Source organism: Bufo gargarizans, chromosome 1 (assembly GCF_014858855.1).
Source record: "Bufo gargarizans isolate SCDJY-AF-19 chromosome 1, ASM1485885v1, whole genome shotgun sequence".
Classification (NCBI taxonomy): Eukaryota; Metazoa; Chordata; class Amphibia; order Anura; family Bufonidae; genus Bufo; species Bufo gargarizans.
The window spans coordinates 66,281,418-66,300,115 of record NC_058080.1 but is presented as its reverse complement, the minus strand read 5'-3'; the positions used below and the strand labels follow the sequence as shown (position 1 = coordinate 66,300,115).

Genomic DNA, 18,698 nt, shown 5'->3' with positions numbered 1-18,698 from the left:
CCTACCATGCAGTAGTTTAATCGTGGCGACACTCATCAGTTAATGTGATTTATTGTTCTTTTTCTGTAGGGTTTGACAAGGGTCTCTTGTTTATTTCCTTGTGAATTCTTGACTTTAGTGGAAAATTCCCTAAAGTTTTGGATATTTTTCTATTTTTTTAATTTTTTTTATTTATTCATTTTTTTCTTTCCCAAGCAGCAATATAAAGTATTGGCAAGCAAGATATCCATAGATCCCATGACGTGCCTACAGTTTCTTGGAGACAGACACAAAGTTTTCATGAATCAGGATGCCGTGAAGGTTTTAGGGGTAATTGTCTTACTGCATTTCTTATATCCTCTGTTTTTCTGACAGTGATCTCTAAAGACGGCAAATGTAATGATGTTGGGGATATACTGGGATTAAAAAATAAAAAAGGCAGCCCCAGTTGGTCAGTATGGGAAGCAAACATACATGATCTAAAATCTGAATGACTCGCTTAGCTCATGACTGCACCTTCTGGTTTTTATGTGGGCAGATGGTTTTGGGTTAACGGTTAAATGACCTTTATCCTCTGTTTCACTGGATGTCCACAGATCTTCACTGTTTCAGGCTTATTAACGCTTAACTACTGTCAATCATTAAGATTGTTAACCAAAAGGAATACATGGATACCCACTAAACTATATAAAATAATGTACCACTACACGATATAATGAAACCATGCACAATTTTATTAGAATCACATAAATACTCACGATTTACACAATACAAGGTTAAAAACCCAATTAAAAAGCTCTAGGGCTGGTGGTGCATGATTGGCGGGTCAAGAAATAAAGTGTAAGTGCAAAATGCGATCAGCAAAGAAGATTTAGTTCATCAACAGTGAAAAAATAACTAATTTTAATCTATATAGAGAAAGAAAAGATGGTATATGCACAGTGTGTACCACTAGCGCCTCAGTATGGCACACAACACGCATATAATAGTGCAATATAGGGAAAGACTGAAAACTAGATAAAGCTAGTACAAATAATCAGCAGACTATAATGTCTGCACAGAAATAAATCAATGTAGATAGTCTTATAACTATACTGACCACAATCCAGACCTCAAACCAGGCACCACCAGTCCACTCCCCGACGCGCGTTTCGCATGTTGCTTTCTCAAGGGAAGTGGCTACAATGGGTGTCAACACTGGATGTGTGTGTGTATATATAGGGAACACATTTAACAAAACAGATGACAATGATGTTCATGGATTGGCCCAAACCTCTAGGCATGATAGATCGACGCACCTACAGGTTAGAGGGGGTTGTGCACAGGTGGGTTGGGGCTAGATTATCAACTTCTCACCTATCCCATGCGTCGATCTATCATGCCTAGAGGTTTGGGCCAATCCATGAACATCATTGTCATCTGTTTTGTTGAATCTGTTTCCTATATAACCAGTGTCGACACCATTGTAGCCACTTCCCTTGAGAAAGCAACACGCGAAACACATGTCGGAGAGTGGGCTGGTGGTGTCTGGATTGTGGTCAGTATAATTGTAGACTATCTTCATTGATTTTTTTTTTTTTTTTTTTTTTTCTGTGCAGACATTATAGTCTGCTAATGATTTGTATTGGTTTTATCTAGTTTTCAGTCTTTTCCTATATTGCACTATTATATGCATGTTGTGTGCCATACTGAGGTGCCAGTGGTACACACTGTGTTTGTGCATATCATCTTTTCTTTATATATAGATAAAATTGTTTTTTTTTCTTTCACTGTTGATAACCTAAATCTTCTTTGCTGATTGCATTTTGCACTTGCACTTTATTTCTTGACCCGCCAACCATGCACCACCAGCCCTAGAGCTTTTTAATTGTGTTTTTAACCTTGTGTTGTGTCAATCGTGAGTATTTTTATGTGATTCTAATAAAATTGTGTATGGTTTCATTATATCGTGTAGTGGTACATTATTTTATCTCGTTTAGTGGGTATTCATGTATTCCTTTTGGTTAACTATGTTAGTATGTATGGATCTGTTACATTTACATGGGAATTCGTTTTGGTGTTTCAATCATTAAGATTGGACCGGGACCATTTCGTGGACATAGTTGCACTAGCTGTATCTGTGCAAAGCATTAAACTGCGTCGTCAAGTACTAAGGCTCTTGTCTTAAAAAGGACCCGTCCCCTCTCCTGACGTGTATGTTTAGTAACTACACGCATTCCCCATGTAATAACAATTCAGGAGCCTCTATTCTTAGGACTCTATGATGAGCCATTGCTTTATTATTCCTACTAGAAACAATAAATTAATTACTAGCCGTTTGCAATAAAGGGCCACATGGGGGTTACCAGTTGGAGGTGAGACCCAGCATATTGTGAAAATATCCAATCAGTGCTGTCAGTGTGACTCTGCAGGGACACCCCGCCAACTGGTAACACCCATCTGGACCTTCATTGCAAAGTAATTCCTTCATAACTTCTAGCAGAAATAATAAAGGAATGACACAATATAAAGTCATAAGTAGTATAATAGTTGGTCCAGGATTATTGTTACACGGGGGAAGCAAGTAGTTACTAAAACAGACATGTCCGGAGAGGGGGGTGAATTTTAAGCCATAGAGCCTAAAAACTTGCTGTATTAGGGTCCATTTACAGATCCGTGTGTGTTTTGCGGATCCGCAAAACACAGACACCGGCAATGTGCGTTCCCCATTTTGCGGACCGCACATCGCCGGCACTAATAGAATATGCCTATTCTTGTCCGCAATTGGGGACAAGAATAGGGCATGTTCTATATTTTTTATTTTTTTTGGGAACGGAAATGCGGGGGGGGAAACATTTAATCCAAGTGTGCAATTAGCAGTTTTATTATGGTGTTTTTGCCATATACTCTTATTTCTCATCCAGTCACCCTGTAATATGGGTAATTTACTAGGCTCCAGGTACTTGGCGCTGTCTTGCAGGGGCGTTCGTTTTCCAGGGCATCACCACTTCCTCCGTCAGCTTGTTGTTTGGGCCATGGTTAATTGAGGCACCGGCTTCTGTGTGGCCTGCTCCCACAGGGTCCCCCCGCGATTGCTTATTCCTTGGTTCGTCCGGGGAGGGGGTCTGACAGAGGATGGGGGCAGGCACTGCGGGCCGGCGTCATTTTGGAGGCGGGGCCTGTGTTCTCCCCGCTCCTACGCCGGCAGCTGAGCAGAGGGAGTGTGGGCTCAGCCCACATACGGTGTTTAGAGGCATCTGGCGGGACGCTGACAAGCTGCTCTTGCTGCTTAATGGGACATAGGCTGGGTAAGTGCTGTTTGTCCCTTCTTACTGGGCCTAACCTTCCCCTCTTCCTCATTTAGGACGCCATGGTTGTCAGTATGACTGAGCCCAGACCCCACGTCCCGAAGCAGTAGGTCCCTTCTTTTCGTCGCGTTGCGTAAATTTCCGTCCGCTTGGTCAGACTCCCTCTGCTTTGCGTGTGCTGCTCCACCATCAAGTGGCTCGGCCCCGGACCCAATAGTCCCTGCTGCCCAGCCTATGGTATAACCGGAATTGGCACATTCCCTTCTAGGGTGGTACAGGATGTCTCCAATGCCAACAAAGCCATTGTGGAAATATTGGGGCGTTTGTTGGCAAAGCAGTTCTCTGATCGTTCTCACTCTAGGGATCAGGGGGCGGATGTCCATCGCGGCAGTCCCAGAACATCCTCCCCCAAAAGTGTCTGTCTCTCATTTCCTTGGCCTCTCTTCCTCCTAGAGAGTCTCACTCCGACGTGTCCTCAGTGGAAGAGGAATGTTCTGAGGGGGGGCGGACAGATGAGGATGTGGTCTCGCCGGAGGATCGTCAGTCATCCAAACTGTCCTCCATGGTGGACAATCTTTTATTACGGCGGTTATCGAGACGTTGCAGGTTGAGGATCCCGCACCGTTGTTTGCCATCTCAGATTTTTCCTTTAGGAGGTCCCGTCGCTCGCACAAGTGTTTCTCCAACCACCAGGAGTTTAAATCCTCTATTTCCTAATAGGGGAATTTTCCTGATAGACGTTTTACCTTGCCAAAACACTTAAACGTCCTTTTATCCATTTCTGGGGGACTTGACTAAGAAATGGTGGACCCGCCAGTTTCCTGCTTGGCTAAACATACTACCTTGCCAGTGGCGGCTGGGGCTTCTTTTTCTGATATCAGAGATAAGAAACTGGAAGCGTTTTCAAAATCCTCCTTTGAGGCAGTGGGCACAGCGCTGCAGCCAGTATTTGCCTCTACATGGGTGAGCAAGGCTATGGGGGAGTGGGCAAGTAATTTGCGTCAGGGTCTCGAATCGAGAGTCCCCTCGGGGGAACTTGCAGATATGGCCCTGCAGCTCTCGCATGCCAGTGCATACATTTGTGAAGCCTCTATGGACGCAGCCAAGCTTATGGCTCGCTCGTCAGCCCCGTTGGTGGCTATTTGACGTACTCTATGGCTCTCCTGCTGGGCGGCAGATAATGCTTCAAAGCGGACCCTGACGGCCCTCCCCTTTACCGACGACAGACTCTTTGATAAGCGCCTGGATGAGATGATTTTGGACGGGTGGTAGGAGCACGCATTTGCCACAGAACAGGGGGCGGTCTAACAGGTAAAAAAAAAAAAGCGGAAGCAGATTTTATTCGCCCCTTTGTTTTTCCAGCCCCAAGAGGGTGTCCGAGGTCAGGAGCGCAAACCTTCCTTCAAGCCTCGCCCTTCCTGGCATTCCCGTCAACAGGGCTCCAAGTCTTTTAGACCCAAGAGCTCTGCTGCTGCTGCATGATGGGCGGCTCCCGGCACCCTCCGTTCGCGTGGGCGGCCGGCTTCATTTGTTTCGGCATGTCTGGCTTGCTCACGTCTTGTATGCGTGGGTGAGGGAGGTCATTGCAGAGGGCTACAAGCTGGAATTCAAATCCTCGACTCCTTCCTGTTTTTTTTTTTTTTTTTTCCGGTCGTCACCTCCAAACTTTCCCTCAGCCGCAGATTCCTTTTTTCAGGTGATTCGCACTGCAGCATAGTGTGATTGTTCTGGTTCCTGCGCAAGACCGTTTTCAGGGGTTTTACTCCAATCTCTGTGAGATTCCTAAAAAAAAGAGGGGACTGTTCGTCCTGTTCTGGACCTCAAGGCACTCAACCGTTTCCTTTGCTTCCGCCGTTTCCGGATGGAGTCCCTGAGGTCGGTCATTGTGTCCATGGAGCCAGGGGAGTACCTATCCTCGATAGACATTAACTATGCTTATCTTCACGTGCCTATCTGCGTCAGTCATCAGATTTCTCCGGTTCGCAGTGGCTCTATTTCACTGAACAGGCAGAAGTCTTGTCTGCATCCATCGCAGCGGTTGACTTATCTGGGCATGGTGCTCAACACTTTTCAGGCCAAGGTGTTCTTGCATCCGGAGAAGCTATACGCTCTCCATCTTCAGATTCTCCCCTTGTTGCTGCCAGGTCCTGTTCCTATTCGTCGCTTCATGCAGACTCTGGGTCACATGGTCTCTGCCTTCTAAGCAGTTCCCTATGATAAATTCCATAGCAGAACGGTTCAGCGAGCCATTCTGTCCAGCTGGAACTGTTCTCCAGCCTCCGTGGATCGGCCCATGCGTCTCCCTGCCTCGTTCCACTGGGCCCTAAGATGGTGGTTGGTCTCTCTGATGTTGATGTTGGGCTGCTCGTTCGTTCCTTCCTCTCCGTTGGAAGGTGTTAACAGACGCAAGCCTCAGGGGTTGGGGGGGGAGTGTTAGAAAAATCTCTCTGTTCAAGGAGAATGGTCATGCAAGGAAGGCTCCCTTCTAATCATTGTTCTGGAGTTGAGGGCGATTTGGCTCTCTCTGGCATTGGGCCGACCATCTCGGGGGTCGTCCGGTTCAGTCCGACAACTCCACAGCAGTAGCGTACCTCAATCATCAGGGTGGCGCCCGGCTTTTCCTGCAGTTGGGCATGGACTTGGGGCTGGCTCTCGGCTCCCTCAAAGGGCAGGTTTCGGCTCTATCCATTCTTTTTCAGCGGAATTTGGCTTCCCTTTCGGCTGTTCGGACTTTTCTGCAGGGAGTGCCGCATGCTGCTTCCCCTTTCCGATTTTAATCTAGTACTCAACGCTCTCCAGTCTTCTCTGTTTGAGCCTTTGCAGCAGGTTTCGCTTCACTTCCTGACTTACAAGGTGGCGTTTTTGGTTGCAATCGCTTCCATCCGTAAGGTGTCAAAACTCGCGGCTCTTTCATGTCGCCTTTCCCGATCTTCCATCAGGAGAAGGTGGACCTTCGCCCTGTTCATATATGGAAAAGAAGATGGCTTCGGCAGCATATCGCAGTATCAAAAAATTCTTTTATTCGTACCTCCAGACACAATTGGCAACGTTTCGACTGTTCACCAGTCTTTATCAAGCCTAATGACAACAATGCTGGTAGGCATATATATACCCCCCCAGTTAAAATACACACCCCATATTACATCATCATAGCCAATCAATATATAATGGATTACATCTGTTTAAGTTGCTACTTACTACTATTGACATGTCCGCCATATTCGTAATGTGCGCCTCGGCGTACCATCATCTCCAATGCGCAGTCGCGTCTCACCATACCGGAAGTATCACCCGTCGCCATGACGCCGGGCGGCGTCCACGTCTCGAACCAATGAGCTGCTGAAAGCAATCATTGACGTCATGGCCTGTGCGACTATCACGTGACACCCAGTACGGTGCGCACAACCGTGCGTCAATCTCGTGGGTCACATGAGAGGCACAGCTAATGGAGACATAGCGCAGATATCGGCGCCATGGCAACGGCGACGCCACGGTCAGCGCTACTTACTATGAAAGAATGTGCATAGTCCGTATACAAAACGTGGGCAGATCAACATTGTATAAGGTCATAAACCACGATAATGATCGCCCTATTGTCAAAGGACAAACTGGGTATGTACATTCGCATATATAAAGAGATGGAAGCAATACATGTCGTAGTGCATAGCAGTCTTTCCTGCCGAAGGTGGAGTCAGCAATCCATCTAAATGAGGAGATAATTCTCTCTTCATTTAGCCCAGACCCGTTGCATCCTCTGGAGCAGTCGCTCCACACTCTTTATGTGGTACGGGCCGTTCAGGTTTATCTGTCCCAGACGTAATCTTTCCGGCGGACAGATTCCCTGTTTGTGATTCCAGAGGGGCCTAGACGAGGGCTGGCGGCTTCGAAGTCTTCCTTTGTTTGGCCATTGCGGAAGTGTACCGCGTTAAGAACCAGGCCCCACCCTTCCGGGTGACTGCTCATTCGGTTCGGGCAGTGGGGGCTTCTTGGGCGGTGCATCACGGGGCTTCGGTCCTTCAGGTATGCAAGGCTGCGACCTGGCCGTCTTTGCATGCTTTTTCCAAGTTTTACAGAGGGCACACTTTTGTGTCTGCTGACTCGTCTCTGGGGCGTAGAGTTTTGCAAACGGCGGTTCTCTAATGGGAAGGTTGCTTGATATGCCGACCCTTGGGGACTGCTCTGTAACGTCCCATGGTCAAGCCTGTGTCCCCCAATGATACGGATGAGAAAACAACTAGATTTTGGTACTTACCATAAAATCTGTTTCTCTTCCATTCGTTGGGTGGACACAGCTGCCACCCATTCTTTTGTTATGGGCCTTTTCGGGCCTGTGTGGGTCTGGGCTTGTACATAGTATATGTGTTTTTTTTTTGTTTTTTTTTTTCTTGTCTTGCTTCTCCTACTGCTTTTGCACTAACTGATATTTAGCTTAGTCCCTGTAGGAAGGGTTTAGCTGAAGGGGAGGAGCTTACACTTTTTGTGCTTGGTGTCCGCTTCCTAGCGGCAACAGCTATACCCATGGTCAAGCCTGTGTCCCCCCCCCCCCCCCCCAATGAACGGAAGAGGAAACAGATTTTACGTAAGTACAAAAATCTATTTTTTGGACCTTTTTTTTTAAAAACGGTCTGAAAAAAACTAGAAATTCATGGCATTGTTATAACATGCATTTTGTGTTACAGAGCCTGAGAAATCCAATTTAACATTAGGCCTTGGAGTTGCCTGCAGTCCATACGCTGACAGTCCTCTTCTCGTTATTACAGGATCGGGACAGCTTGAAACAGTTTATGCAGGGAAACCGAACATTTAACAAGGCCTTACAGGAGCTCATAAGAAAGAGTGTGGATGAAAGTCGTGTACTGCAAGGTGAGCCGGCAAGGAGTGGTCCCATTTGGACGTTATTAGAAGATCCATCTCCCAGGGTCGAAGCTTGTGTCTGGAACAATATTGCTTCCTTGTGTTACAGCGGCAGCCCTTTTATTTCCGAGGGTGTCATGCATTTTATCCTATTTTGCAGCCTATGTACGTGGACATAAAATGGAAATGAAGGAACGTGGTATGGCTATTTCAATTATCTTTTCTTTCCATTTAAAGGTGCTAAGAACTTAGTTGGCTCATCTATAAGAGTGTATAGTATGACTGAAGGCTATCAGTGGTTTGACGCCTCAGTGGTGAATTCAAGCAGCAATACCCGGATGCTGGAGATTAAATGTAAACAGGTAAAAATCCATTACTGCTTTTCTGGTGTGGAGGAGTCTCCTGGATGACCCTTAAAGAGAACCTGTCACCTGTAGTATGCCCCCCTCCTAGTATAGTGACAGACTTTCAGATTTCAGTGGTACTTTTAAAGTACTGACGTGCTGAACCTCACGGGGTGTGAAAGCACTGCTAGGGTGAACAGTCCGATGAGACTTGCTGGCCTCGCGGCCTCCTGACTAGGACTGGCAGGTTTCTTTCCTGTTACGCATGGCAATACTATAAAAGTTTCCACTGCCAGCTCAAAAGCAAAATCAACGTGTCTGTCTCTATACTTTGCTGCCCTCAGTGACCAGTTTTCTTTAACTAACGATTTTTGTTTTTGGTATGAATATATGTCCGTGCATTCATTAACTTTGTGTTCTCCTTTAGGATCCCAGTCTAAAGATTATTGATCCAGCACTGATACACGTTCAGCTTGTACATAACTATGTCGATAAAGGTAAGATTTCACCATCTACCATAGAAAAGCTTTACCTGTAGTGGTCATGCTATGTAATGGCAGGCTTTATGGGTGACACATACTGACAGACTGTTGGCTGATTTATTTCAGTGGCCGTCGAAAAACCTCTGAAAAGGAAGCGTGAAGGAAGGACGGGGAAAACTAAGGCAAAGCAGAACAAAGAAGTGCAGGTATTATTCATACTTCATGTCTATGTCTCTGATCATGTGAGCAACACAGGATTAAGTTGTGTGTTGTGTATGTGCAGATAATCATATTTGTTGCGTCCTTTTTTTAGGCATCTGCTAAGGGATCTGTTAAGAAGCCAAGCTTCATTACCTACTCCAGAGATGATGGGAAGACCTTGGTCGTGGTGGACAACCCCAAGCCCTCAGGGAACCCTCTTTTGAATTTAATAAAAACGCCACAGGAAAGTGAAAAAGTTTACCAAACAGTGAGTGGCAGTTTTCTACTGTTAAGGCTATGATATCACTTTGCGATAGGTCTCTGTGTGAGAAGGGGTTGTCTGACCCAGGATCCCACAATCCTGATATTGAACGGGTGCATCACTGATTTACAATAACTGTGGAGGAGCAAAATAGTCAAGGTGATGCATTCTTTCGATTTGCGGGGCTTCTGGAGTTTAACTTCCCATTGATCTAAAGTGTTACTTTCATTGTAACATAAAAATACCTTTCTCGCTGGTATCATTGGGGGACACAGGACCGTGGGTATAGCTTGCTGCTGCCACTAGGAGGCGACACTAGGCTGAAAAGTGATAACTCCTCCCCTGCAGGCTATACCCCCTCCAGCCTGGAGAGAGCATATCAGTTTTTAGCTTAGTGTCGTAGGAGGCAGACCTCCCTGCTTAGCAGGGTGGCTCTTTTACGATTTTTGTTTTTATTTTATTTTATTTTATTTTTAGGTTAAGGGGCACAGATTCGCATGCGTCTCTGTCTCCCTGGGAGGCTGGCCGGTGTTGCCTTTCCACCGCCCTGCCTCCCCCAAGAAGACAAAGTGGACCAGGGCAGCCTAGCTCCCCTGCTTCCCGCCAGCAAGAGGGCCACCTCCTCCCCAGCCCTTCTCTACATGGACCCCTGATGCCTGGTGCCAGCGGTCGTGGGGTGGCCCTGCTGGTACAAGACTATGGGTGAAGAACACAGATGAAGTCTGGTGAGTTTTACTGTCCCTCCCTGTCCCCCTCACTGGCCCCTTCTTGAGGGGGTGAGGAATCCTCCACCCATCGCCCAGCTCACCTCAGTAGAAAGGGTTAATCCCTTTCCACGGCCGCGGCATGTTATTTTCACCTTCCCGACTACAAACAGGCGCCTTCTGCGCCCTATTCCGGTGACCCCGCTCTCCGACCGACCGGGTGGGCTTCCCGGTCGGCCAAGCGACGCACCTTCTCGGCGGCTCCCTTTTCAGGAGTCCACTAAGCCGTCCCGGGAGAGCAGGCAGAACGGATTCCCTACTCGGCCGGACGCCGCAAAATTTAGGCCCCGGCTTTATTTGGGCCTACCGTTTTATTTATTTATTTTTTCTTCGGCCACGCATATTTACTCCTCCGATGGGCTTACGCGGTCAGCGGACTCAGGTGACCGCATTCCGGACATCGATCCAGGTTCGCTATGTACTGACTAGCGGTGAGTCCCGGTCGGCCGGCGTGATAATTTAGTCCCCAGCTTTGCGGCCTTCTAGGCCGGAACTTCCTCCCTCATTTCAGGCCCCTGCTTTCTATAGATTCTGTCTGCAGGCACAATGTGCCTTTATATTGCAGTATACAGCCCTTCTCCATATCGGGCTAGGTCCTCCATAAAAAATTAGTAAAAAAAAAAAAAAAAAATTTTTAAAAAATTGTGCGCATGCAGATCCTGCTCTCCTCAGCCCACAAGTTCCAATGGAGTGCATATGAGGGATCCCAATCCGCCACCTGAGGCCGTTTGGTTGATTATGCTCCAACTGCGCATATCCAGTGGAGTACATCTGAGAGATTCCCATTCCGCCCTCCGGGCCGTTTGGTTGATAATACTCCAACTGCAAAAATCCAGTGGAGTACATCTGGAGGATCCCAATCCGCCCTCTGAGGCCGTTTGGTTGATTATGCTCCAACTGCATATATCCAGTGGAGTACATCTGAGAGATTCCCATTCCGCCCTCCGGGCCGTTTGGTTGATAATGCTCCAACTGCATAGATCCAGTGGGGTACATCTGGAGGATCCCAATCCGCTCTCTGGGGCCGTTTGGTTGATAATGCTCCAACTACGTAAATCCAGTGGGTACATCCGAAGGGTCCCCAATCCGCCCTCCGGGCCGTTTGGTTGATGATGCTCCAACTGCATAAATCCAGTGGGGTACATCTGGAGGATCCCGATCCGCCCTCTGAGACCGGTTGGTTAATGGTGCTACTACTGCGCAAATATCCGACTGCGCAAATCCAGTTGTGGACAACTGAAACTTCCCATCCACCCTCCGGGGGCGTCTGTTTGAGTTTCTACCCTGCGCAACTTAGCGGGGGACCTCTGGAAGTTCCCAATCCACCCTCCTGGGTCGTTTGGTTACTACAGCACCGTCTGTGCAATCGGTAAGCAGACCTTTAGTTCCATTCCACCTCCGGGTAGTTTGGTTCTTATTTCAACACCGCCGCAACCTGCAACAGCCATGGCTAGAGGCTGAGAGGTGGAACTGCGCACGAGCGGGCCGAGGCAGGACAGTTATTCGGTCCCTAGATTACGTCCGTGTTAACCGGTTCTGGTGTATGCATTAACCCCTTCCTTAGGCACTATTTACACTTCTACTAGATACAGTGCTTAATTTGGGTTTTACCTCCTTCCTGAGGTGGACTGACCTCACTAGCATTGGTCTCAATGCCGGCAAGGTATCCCTCTTTCTGTGAGTGGCGGAATTGAAGTTCCACTGGGCTCAGTATTGTCAGCATACATTAACCGTCTGTTAGGTGGCATGATGGCATTCTCACTGCTGTCGCAGTGTTTACGTACGCATTACACCCTTCTGGGGGGGATGATGACACCTCCCACAGAGTACAGAACTCGTTAATATGCGAGTTCCTGCTAGGTGCGTTACCCCCTTCGATGGGTGATGTATTGCACTACCTCGGGGTACAGTACTTACTGGATATGTTACTCCCGATCGTAGGTAAAGCGTTTGCACTGCCACTGGGTGCAGTGTTTGCCGTCGGTTTTTCCCCCTCCATTGAGTGGGTACTTACACTTCCGTAGATTGCGGTTCTGACTATCGCTACCCCCTTCCCTACCGGGGGTTTGCGCTTTCCGTTGGTTGCTATTCCACCTCCCATTTGCCATCACATACTTCCTATGGCAGTTCCCTCTACAAACGATCCAGTAACGGGGGAATCGCTATGCATCTTTGCATGCTGTATTTCAGCTACGCCACGACTCTAGATGCCTTGGTTCCCTTCACAGGTGGTCCGTGGCAACAGTCGGTACCGCTGGTGCCTGATATTCTCCATCTAGTGGCATATGGATACTGCCACTGGAGACTATGGATACCCCCATTTTGTATCCCTCTTTTCTTCATGCACCCTTTGGAGACACAAGAATGTGGCCTTTGTGCTCTCAGGGGAGTCACCCACCCTTATGTGTCCTAGAGACTCCCCATCCCCATGAGCCTCCACCGTTCAGGTCAGTCACACTGCACAGAGTACTGTGATCAAGATCCAGCAAGCAGAGTATTCCACCGACTCCGGATGCTGAGTCCACCACTCATCCTTATCTAGATGAGGGCGTTATGCTGGCAATCTGCAGTGGCTACTACAACGGCTTCTCCTTCGCAGGGTAGTCTTCACGCTAGGGCCAGATGCTCCTAATCGCTGTAGCGAGACAGCCCCCCTCAGGTAGGGGTTCTACCCTGGTACTAATTCGGCAGTTGCTCCTGTTCAGCGCCCTTGTCAGGTGGAGGGGTTAGGGTTGGCTCTACTGACTGGGCCAGCTTGATACCAGAACTTCTCCTGGATGTTCTCAGGCCGTCCCCTCATGTCCACGCTGGCGGAGCATACGGTAGCCCCTACCGCACGAGGGGTGTTTGAGTCTCCACTACATGCGAAGGCTCCTTCTGCACAGTTCTTTCGTCAGGCAGCGGATTCCTCTACCACGAGAATCAGTGACCTCTACGGTGTGGTCTACTCCTCGGCTGGAGTATGGCGTGTGCATTACTCTTGGGGCTTCCCTGGTAGGGCCTCCCCTTCTGGCGGTGTGTCGCATCTCCACTAGACGCTGTGGAGCCCCCGTCTCACATGGGAATGGGCTTTAGTTCTGGCCTCTTTCTGGTTTTCTACCAATAAGGGTATGTGGCTCTGACAACTGTTGTCCTTCTGCCACATCCAATCCATATCCATATGTTTGAGAAAGGCTCTTGATGTGAGCCGTAACGCGTCAGAGTATTGTATGTGACCAAAAAAGACATCATCTTTTGTTGAAGGCTATAGTGAGTGCCGGTCTTTCTTCATTATTGTTGGCTATTGTCCTTCTGTCGTAGGCTCGGGTGTGGCGATGGTGTAAGTACAATGGCTGATCGGCACCTACCTTTTGAGTGCGTTCTACTGGGTAGATCAGTCCCTACGGCACTCGTCTGCTCTAGATTGCCGTTCTAAGCGGGACCTGGATCTAGTAGTCATACTGTGTCGCCAGTGGTGCTACCTCTCTTCAGATGTCAGTGATATCACCTCAAGCCAATGGTGGTTGTTCTTTCACTGCTCATTCCGGGGGTGGACCGAGAGTCTTCCCAAGACGGGTAGAGCGGGTGTATGTACGACGTCCCCTGTTAGTAGGAGTTTCGTTCCTGGTACGGATCACACGTTTCCTTTACGGTCTCCCCTCGTGGTGGATAACTGATCTCCTTATCCTCCTGTCTAGCTGACCAGTAGCCATGGGTTGTACGACTCTGGGAGCCCATCCCTATTTATTTATTTATTTATTTTTTTCGGGCCCAGGGTTCCTCGGGTATGGTGAAGGCGTTGGACGTTGTGGTCGAACTTCACCCGGCAAGAGTATTTCTCTCATCTTTGTTCCACTCGTCTGCCCTTCCAGGCAGCGTTACTGTTTTGTTGAAATATGGTCAGTGACGGGGCTTCCCATCACTGGCGGTGCTCACATTGGCTTTTATTTTACTTACTTTTCCCATGTGGTATTGATACTTTGGCCGGCAGTGGGGCACGCCTGGCTCAGGCGTTTGTTTCCTAGTGATTCTCAGGCAGCTTCTCTTACTAGAGATCTCACCACCAGCCTCTCTGGCTATGAGGGCGTTGGTCTACCAATATTCCGCTCCCTAGGGGCTGTTCTCTGGACCAGAGGTGAATCCTAAGGACTTGGCTTTTTAGTTCTGCTTCCACAGCTGCGGCCAGGAGCCAGCTGTTTGGTGGCATTGTTTGTTTTTTATTTTTTTCTCTGAATTGTTACGCCTTCTTGTACGTACTTTTTTTCTTTAAGTATGAATATAGGGCGGTGTTCCGTCCAAGGTCCTCTTTTTTCGCAGAAGGTGGTCGCCTTTCCACGCCTCACGGACATGGGTTTCTCTTCTTTCTCCCTCGTAGTACACGGACCGAGCTCTCAATCAGCCATGTGATTTGGCCTCTGGGTTGGCTTGTCCTTGTCTGGCGCCTACAGCCCTAAGGACTTCTACCAATTCTTATCCTGGGGTCCTTGTCAAGGCTGACGGCCTCCAAAGGATGTTTTCCGGATCGATCCGTTCAACAGTTGCTCGGGCATTCCGCCCTCGGGTGGGCAACGCCCAGCTGAGTCTTGGCCCACCCGACCAGCGGTCGGCGATTCTCGGGTCCATCTCCTCGTGCAGTAGCTTCCAGAGTGGAAGGCAGTATCTTGGTCTTCCGGGCACACGTTCGTCAAGTCTTACCGGGTGCCTTCCTAGGCACCGGCGGATACTGTTCCAGGCAGCAAATTCTTGCAGGCGACAGTGAGTTACGCATCCTCAAGGACGTTTTTTCTCCAGGGGCATGTGATTTTTTCCCTCCCCGTGGACTGCTTTAGGACGTCCCACGGTCCTGTGTCCCCCAATGATACCAGCGAGAAAACGAGATTTTTGTGAAACTCACCTGTAAAATCTCTTTCTCGCGTGGTTCATTGGGGGACACAGCTCCCACCCAGTGATTTCTGTTTGCCGTGATTGTTGGCGGTTGTGGAGCCACTATGGCCCCAGTTCTGGTTTGATCCGACTGGCGTTGGTCAGTTGTTGGTTGTTTACCGTAATGGTTATTTTCTCCTACTCCTATTGCTTGGGCACAAACTGATATGCTCTCTCCAGGCTGGAGGGGGTATAGCCTGCAGGGGAGGAGTTATCACTTTTCAGCCTAGTGTCGCCTCCTAGTGGCAGCAGCAAGCTATACCCACGGTCCTGTGTCCCCCAATGAACCACGCGAGAAAGAGATTTTACAGGTGAGTTTCACAAAAAAATCTCGTTTTTCTCGTAGACTACACCTAGCCTGGCATCCAAGCAGTCTGTACCGGTTGGGTTTGGAGAAGCATTGCTAGGATGTACCGCCACTACGCCTTCCAGTCAAAACCAGACCTCTTGTGCAACTCCACCACAAGCAAATTCTCCTCCAAGCTTTGGTGCTGCAACACCTCCAGGGTAAGAATATTTCTACGAAAAATATGTAATGGATTGCTGTGCACTTTAAAGAGGACATGCCGTCACAAAATGCAGTGCAACATGTTATAGAGCTGGAGGAGGTATTAGCAGTGACTGACGGCTATCTCTGTATACCCACTTACATCGGGAATGCTATCAATCACTGATAACACCGTCCCTGTGTATAACTGAAGTCAGAAAGATTTAAACTATTTAAAGATTTAAATTACAAGTTGTACTAAATATTTCCCCCAAAACCATGCATCATTCTGCTCGGCTCCTCCTGATTTATAACATCCTGTAGATTTGCTAAAGCCTTGCATAGCGGCGCAGGCAGCACATTACTGCTCCTCTAAAGCCTGGGATAGCACGTCACAGCCATGCCTGCTCCTGCAGCCCTGGTGGGATCAAGTCATTATATTTATTTATAGGCTAGTAATCACATTTGTTGCCTTTCAGGAAGTGTTCTCAAAACTTGCCAAGTGAAACATCCTCCATGCTGAACAGTGATGGAAAAGGGGAGGAGCAAAACTTGTTTCTCAGCGCCACAATGTCGCAAGGAAAGGGTCTAGGATTTGGCCTGACAGATCAGTCCAGCCCTTTCGAATCAGCCTTTTCATCCTGGGCCAATGGCGGCAACGGACAGAAATCCGAAAACTTCTTTGCTGCCTTAACAAAACCCTCAACTGTGTTTCCGAAGGGCTTTGAGTTTTCTGTGGAACGACTTCCTGAGAAGAACACCTTGACGGTGAAAGACTCTCCGCGGCCGGGAAGTTTTGAGCCATGTAAAAACTTAACGCGGCAGCCGCCGAGTGTGTTTGGTGCAACGACCGAGACCAAACCTGCGGGTGATTTACCACCCGTGAAAACTGAATTAAACTCTAAGCCACCAAACATAATTTCTGTTCCAAAACCCAACAAAATAGAAGTTGCTCCCCACAAGAGTCCCATTAAAAATGATGGGGGTAAGTAGGCATAAAATACGTATTACTTATTCTCTTTGACACTTTAAAGTAAATCTGATTGTGACACAATGGATTGCATACAGAATGAATATACTTTGTTCTAGTTGATTACTTATTAGACTTTGTTCCCTTGTTTGCAGTCACATATCCCAGATCTGTATTGTTGGACTCACAGAAGCTAAAGAGGCTCCAGGCAAGTGGTGATTGCTTTGTGCAGGACGGCTCTTGCAATGACATTGCTCCCCATTTGCACAAGTGTCGAGAATGCCGTCTGGACCGATTTGGACGCAGCAAAGAACAGCGAGATGCTGCAGTTTTCTGCCGCTTCTTTCACTTCCGGAGGTAAGGGTAATCCCCGTCTGTCGTTTGGTAGCTGAAGTTTACAGCAGGGGTAATTGTGTGGTGGGGGCTGCTATATAGACACTCAACCCCACCAGGGTCAATTTCCATGACCGGAAACCCACACAAACACTGGGAAAGCGCGCAAACTCCACGCAGATGATGTCCCTAGTCAGCTTCAATCCATAGCGCTCCAAGGCACCACTGAGTCAGGCTACCTGTAGCTGTTTTTTGAGGGGTGACTTCAAGCTTACGGCATACCGTTGTATGTTGTGTTCATTGTAGACCAGTATGCATTAATGGGTTGTAACAAGAAATAAAATGTATCCCATATCCACAAGATGGTGATAAAGCTTCAGATCGGTGCTAGTCCAGCCCCTGGGTCAAATATGTACGTGCTACTGCTCCATTCATTCTCTGTTGGTCTGCTGGAGATGGCAAAGTCTGTACTATCTCTGCCATTTCCATAGAGAATGAATGGTGCTGGACCACACGTGCTTGATTGCTGCTGTCTTATGAATAGGGGTATTAGTTTTATATCTTGGTACAAAACATTTAGGCTCCCTCAGGTGGTGGCTACAAGTGTCAAGATGTTAGGTTTTAAATCTGTGCTGGGCTGTTGGCGCTCTGTATCATGAAGATGGAGCTCGAGCTGCTAAATAAAAATTTATTAAGAAGCAGAATTTTCAGCTTTAGTGTTAATAAAAATAAAAATAAAATGTCCACCACTGTCTGAAACACTACATCTCCTCTTTTGCTCCTAGGTTATTCTTCAATAAGCATGGATTACTGCGGGAAGGTGGCTTCCTGACTCCTAATAAGTACGATGCTGAAGCAATAAACTTGTGGCTTCCTTTAGTGAGCAGAGTTGTGGATTTGGACCTTGACACCGCAAAGTACATTCTGGCGAACATAGGAGACCAGTTTTGTAAGCTTATCTTGTCCGAAAAGGATGTTATGGCTTCTGTAGATCCACAAAGTAAGAACCTTGTGCTGACAGCGCTGAAAACTCCAGACTTTCTGTGACCATTCTGTTTTGTTTAACCTATTTGTTTCCTGCAGAACAAGTGGCCTGGAAACGTGCAGTACGTGGCGTGCGGGAAATGTGTGATGTCTGTGACACAACCATCTTCAATCTCCATTGGGTTTGTCCTAAATGTGGCTTTGGCGTGTGTGTAGACTGTCACCGAATGAAAAAGAAGAGTATGAGCAGCGGTAAGTTCCAAAATCCAATATTCTCGCTCATTTGCTTTTATCATTTTACCCTTTTCTTACTGCTATTTGCAATTCCTGCTTGGCACTGTTCATTTATCATTTGTTTTTTTCCCCTTCCTCCCCTCGGTTAAAGGTAATGATGGAGCAGACGTATTCTCTTGGCTGAAGTGCGTTAAAGGGCAGTTACATGAGCCTGACAATCTCATGCCAACTCAGATCGTCCCGGGAAAAGGTAACTTATTTCTTTTATTTTCAAGGTTCTTTTTATTGCGAAAATATTAAAGAACAAAAACAGCAAATTTCATATCTGCATACATCTTGCATTAACGACCACAAAAGAAGTGGTCATTCTAGTCTTGGGACCTGAAGAAGAAGTATATAGATTCTAAACCGTACAGCTTAATACTGAGGCATAAAGAATAACTTATTAAACAATACTGATAGAATTTCTGCTCTGTCTTGGCATTACCTATATTCAATCACGGCTTACTGAATATTGAACTTAATCTGAGTGCGCCTTAACAAAGATAAAAAAAATAACTTTTAATTTATTTAAAACCTCCTGTGGTAATACTAAAATGTAGCTAAATAAGGGTT

At 47.5% G+C, this 18,698-nt stretch overlaps 1 protein-coding gene across 6 annotated transcripts in view; it reads left to right on the top strand.

The window, feature by feature from the left end:
• Positions 1 to 18,698, top strand: part of LOC122939830 (lysine-specific demethylase 3A-A-like) — a 92,163-nt gene that overhangs the window by 14,414 nt on the left and 59,051 nt on the right. For all 6 annotated transcript variants that reach the window (XM_044296011.1, XM_044296019.1, XM_044296024.1 and 3 more), the window contains 12 exons: positions 199 to 309; positions 8,027 to 8,129; positions 8,358 to 8,482; positions 8,892 to 8,961; positions 9,073 to 9,152; positions 9,260 to 9,415; positions 15,422 to 15,582; positions 16,042 to 16,547; positions 16,688 to 16,889; positions 17,651 to 17,865; positions 17,949 to 18,101; positions 18,235 to 18,333. In XM_044296011.1, coding sequence (XP_044151946.1) covers positions 199 to 309; positions 8,027 to 8,129; positions 8,358 to 8,482; positions 8,892 to 8,961; positions 9,073 to 9,152; positions 9,260 to 9,415; positions 15,422 to 15,582; positions 16,042 to 16,547; positions 16,688 to 16,889; positions 17,651 to 17,865; positions 17,949 to 18,101; positions 18,235 to 18,333 — 1,981 coding nt within the window. The remainder of the gene's footprint in view (positions 1 to 198; positions 310 to 8,026; positions 8,130 to 8,357; positions 8,483 to 8,891; positions 8,962 to 9,072; positions 9,153 to 9,259; positions 9,416 to 15,421; positions 15,583 to 16,041; positions 16,548 to 16,687; positions 16,890 to 17,650; positions 17,866 to 17,948; positions 18,102 to 18,234; positions 18,334 to 18,698) is intronic.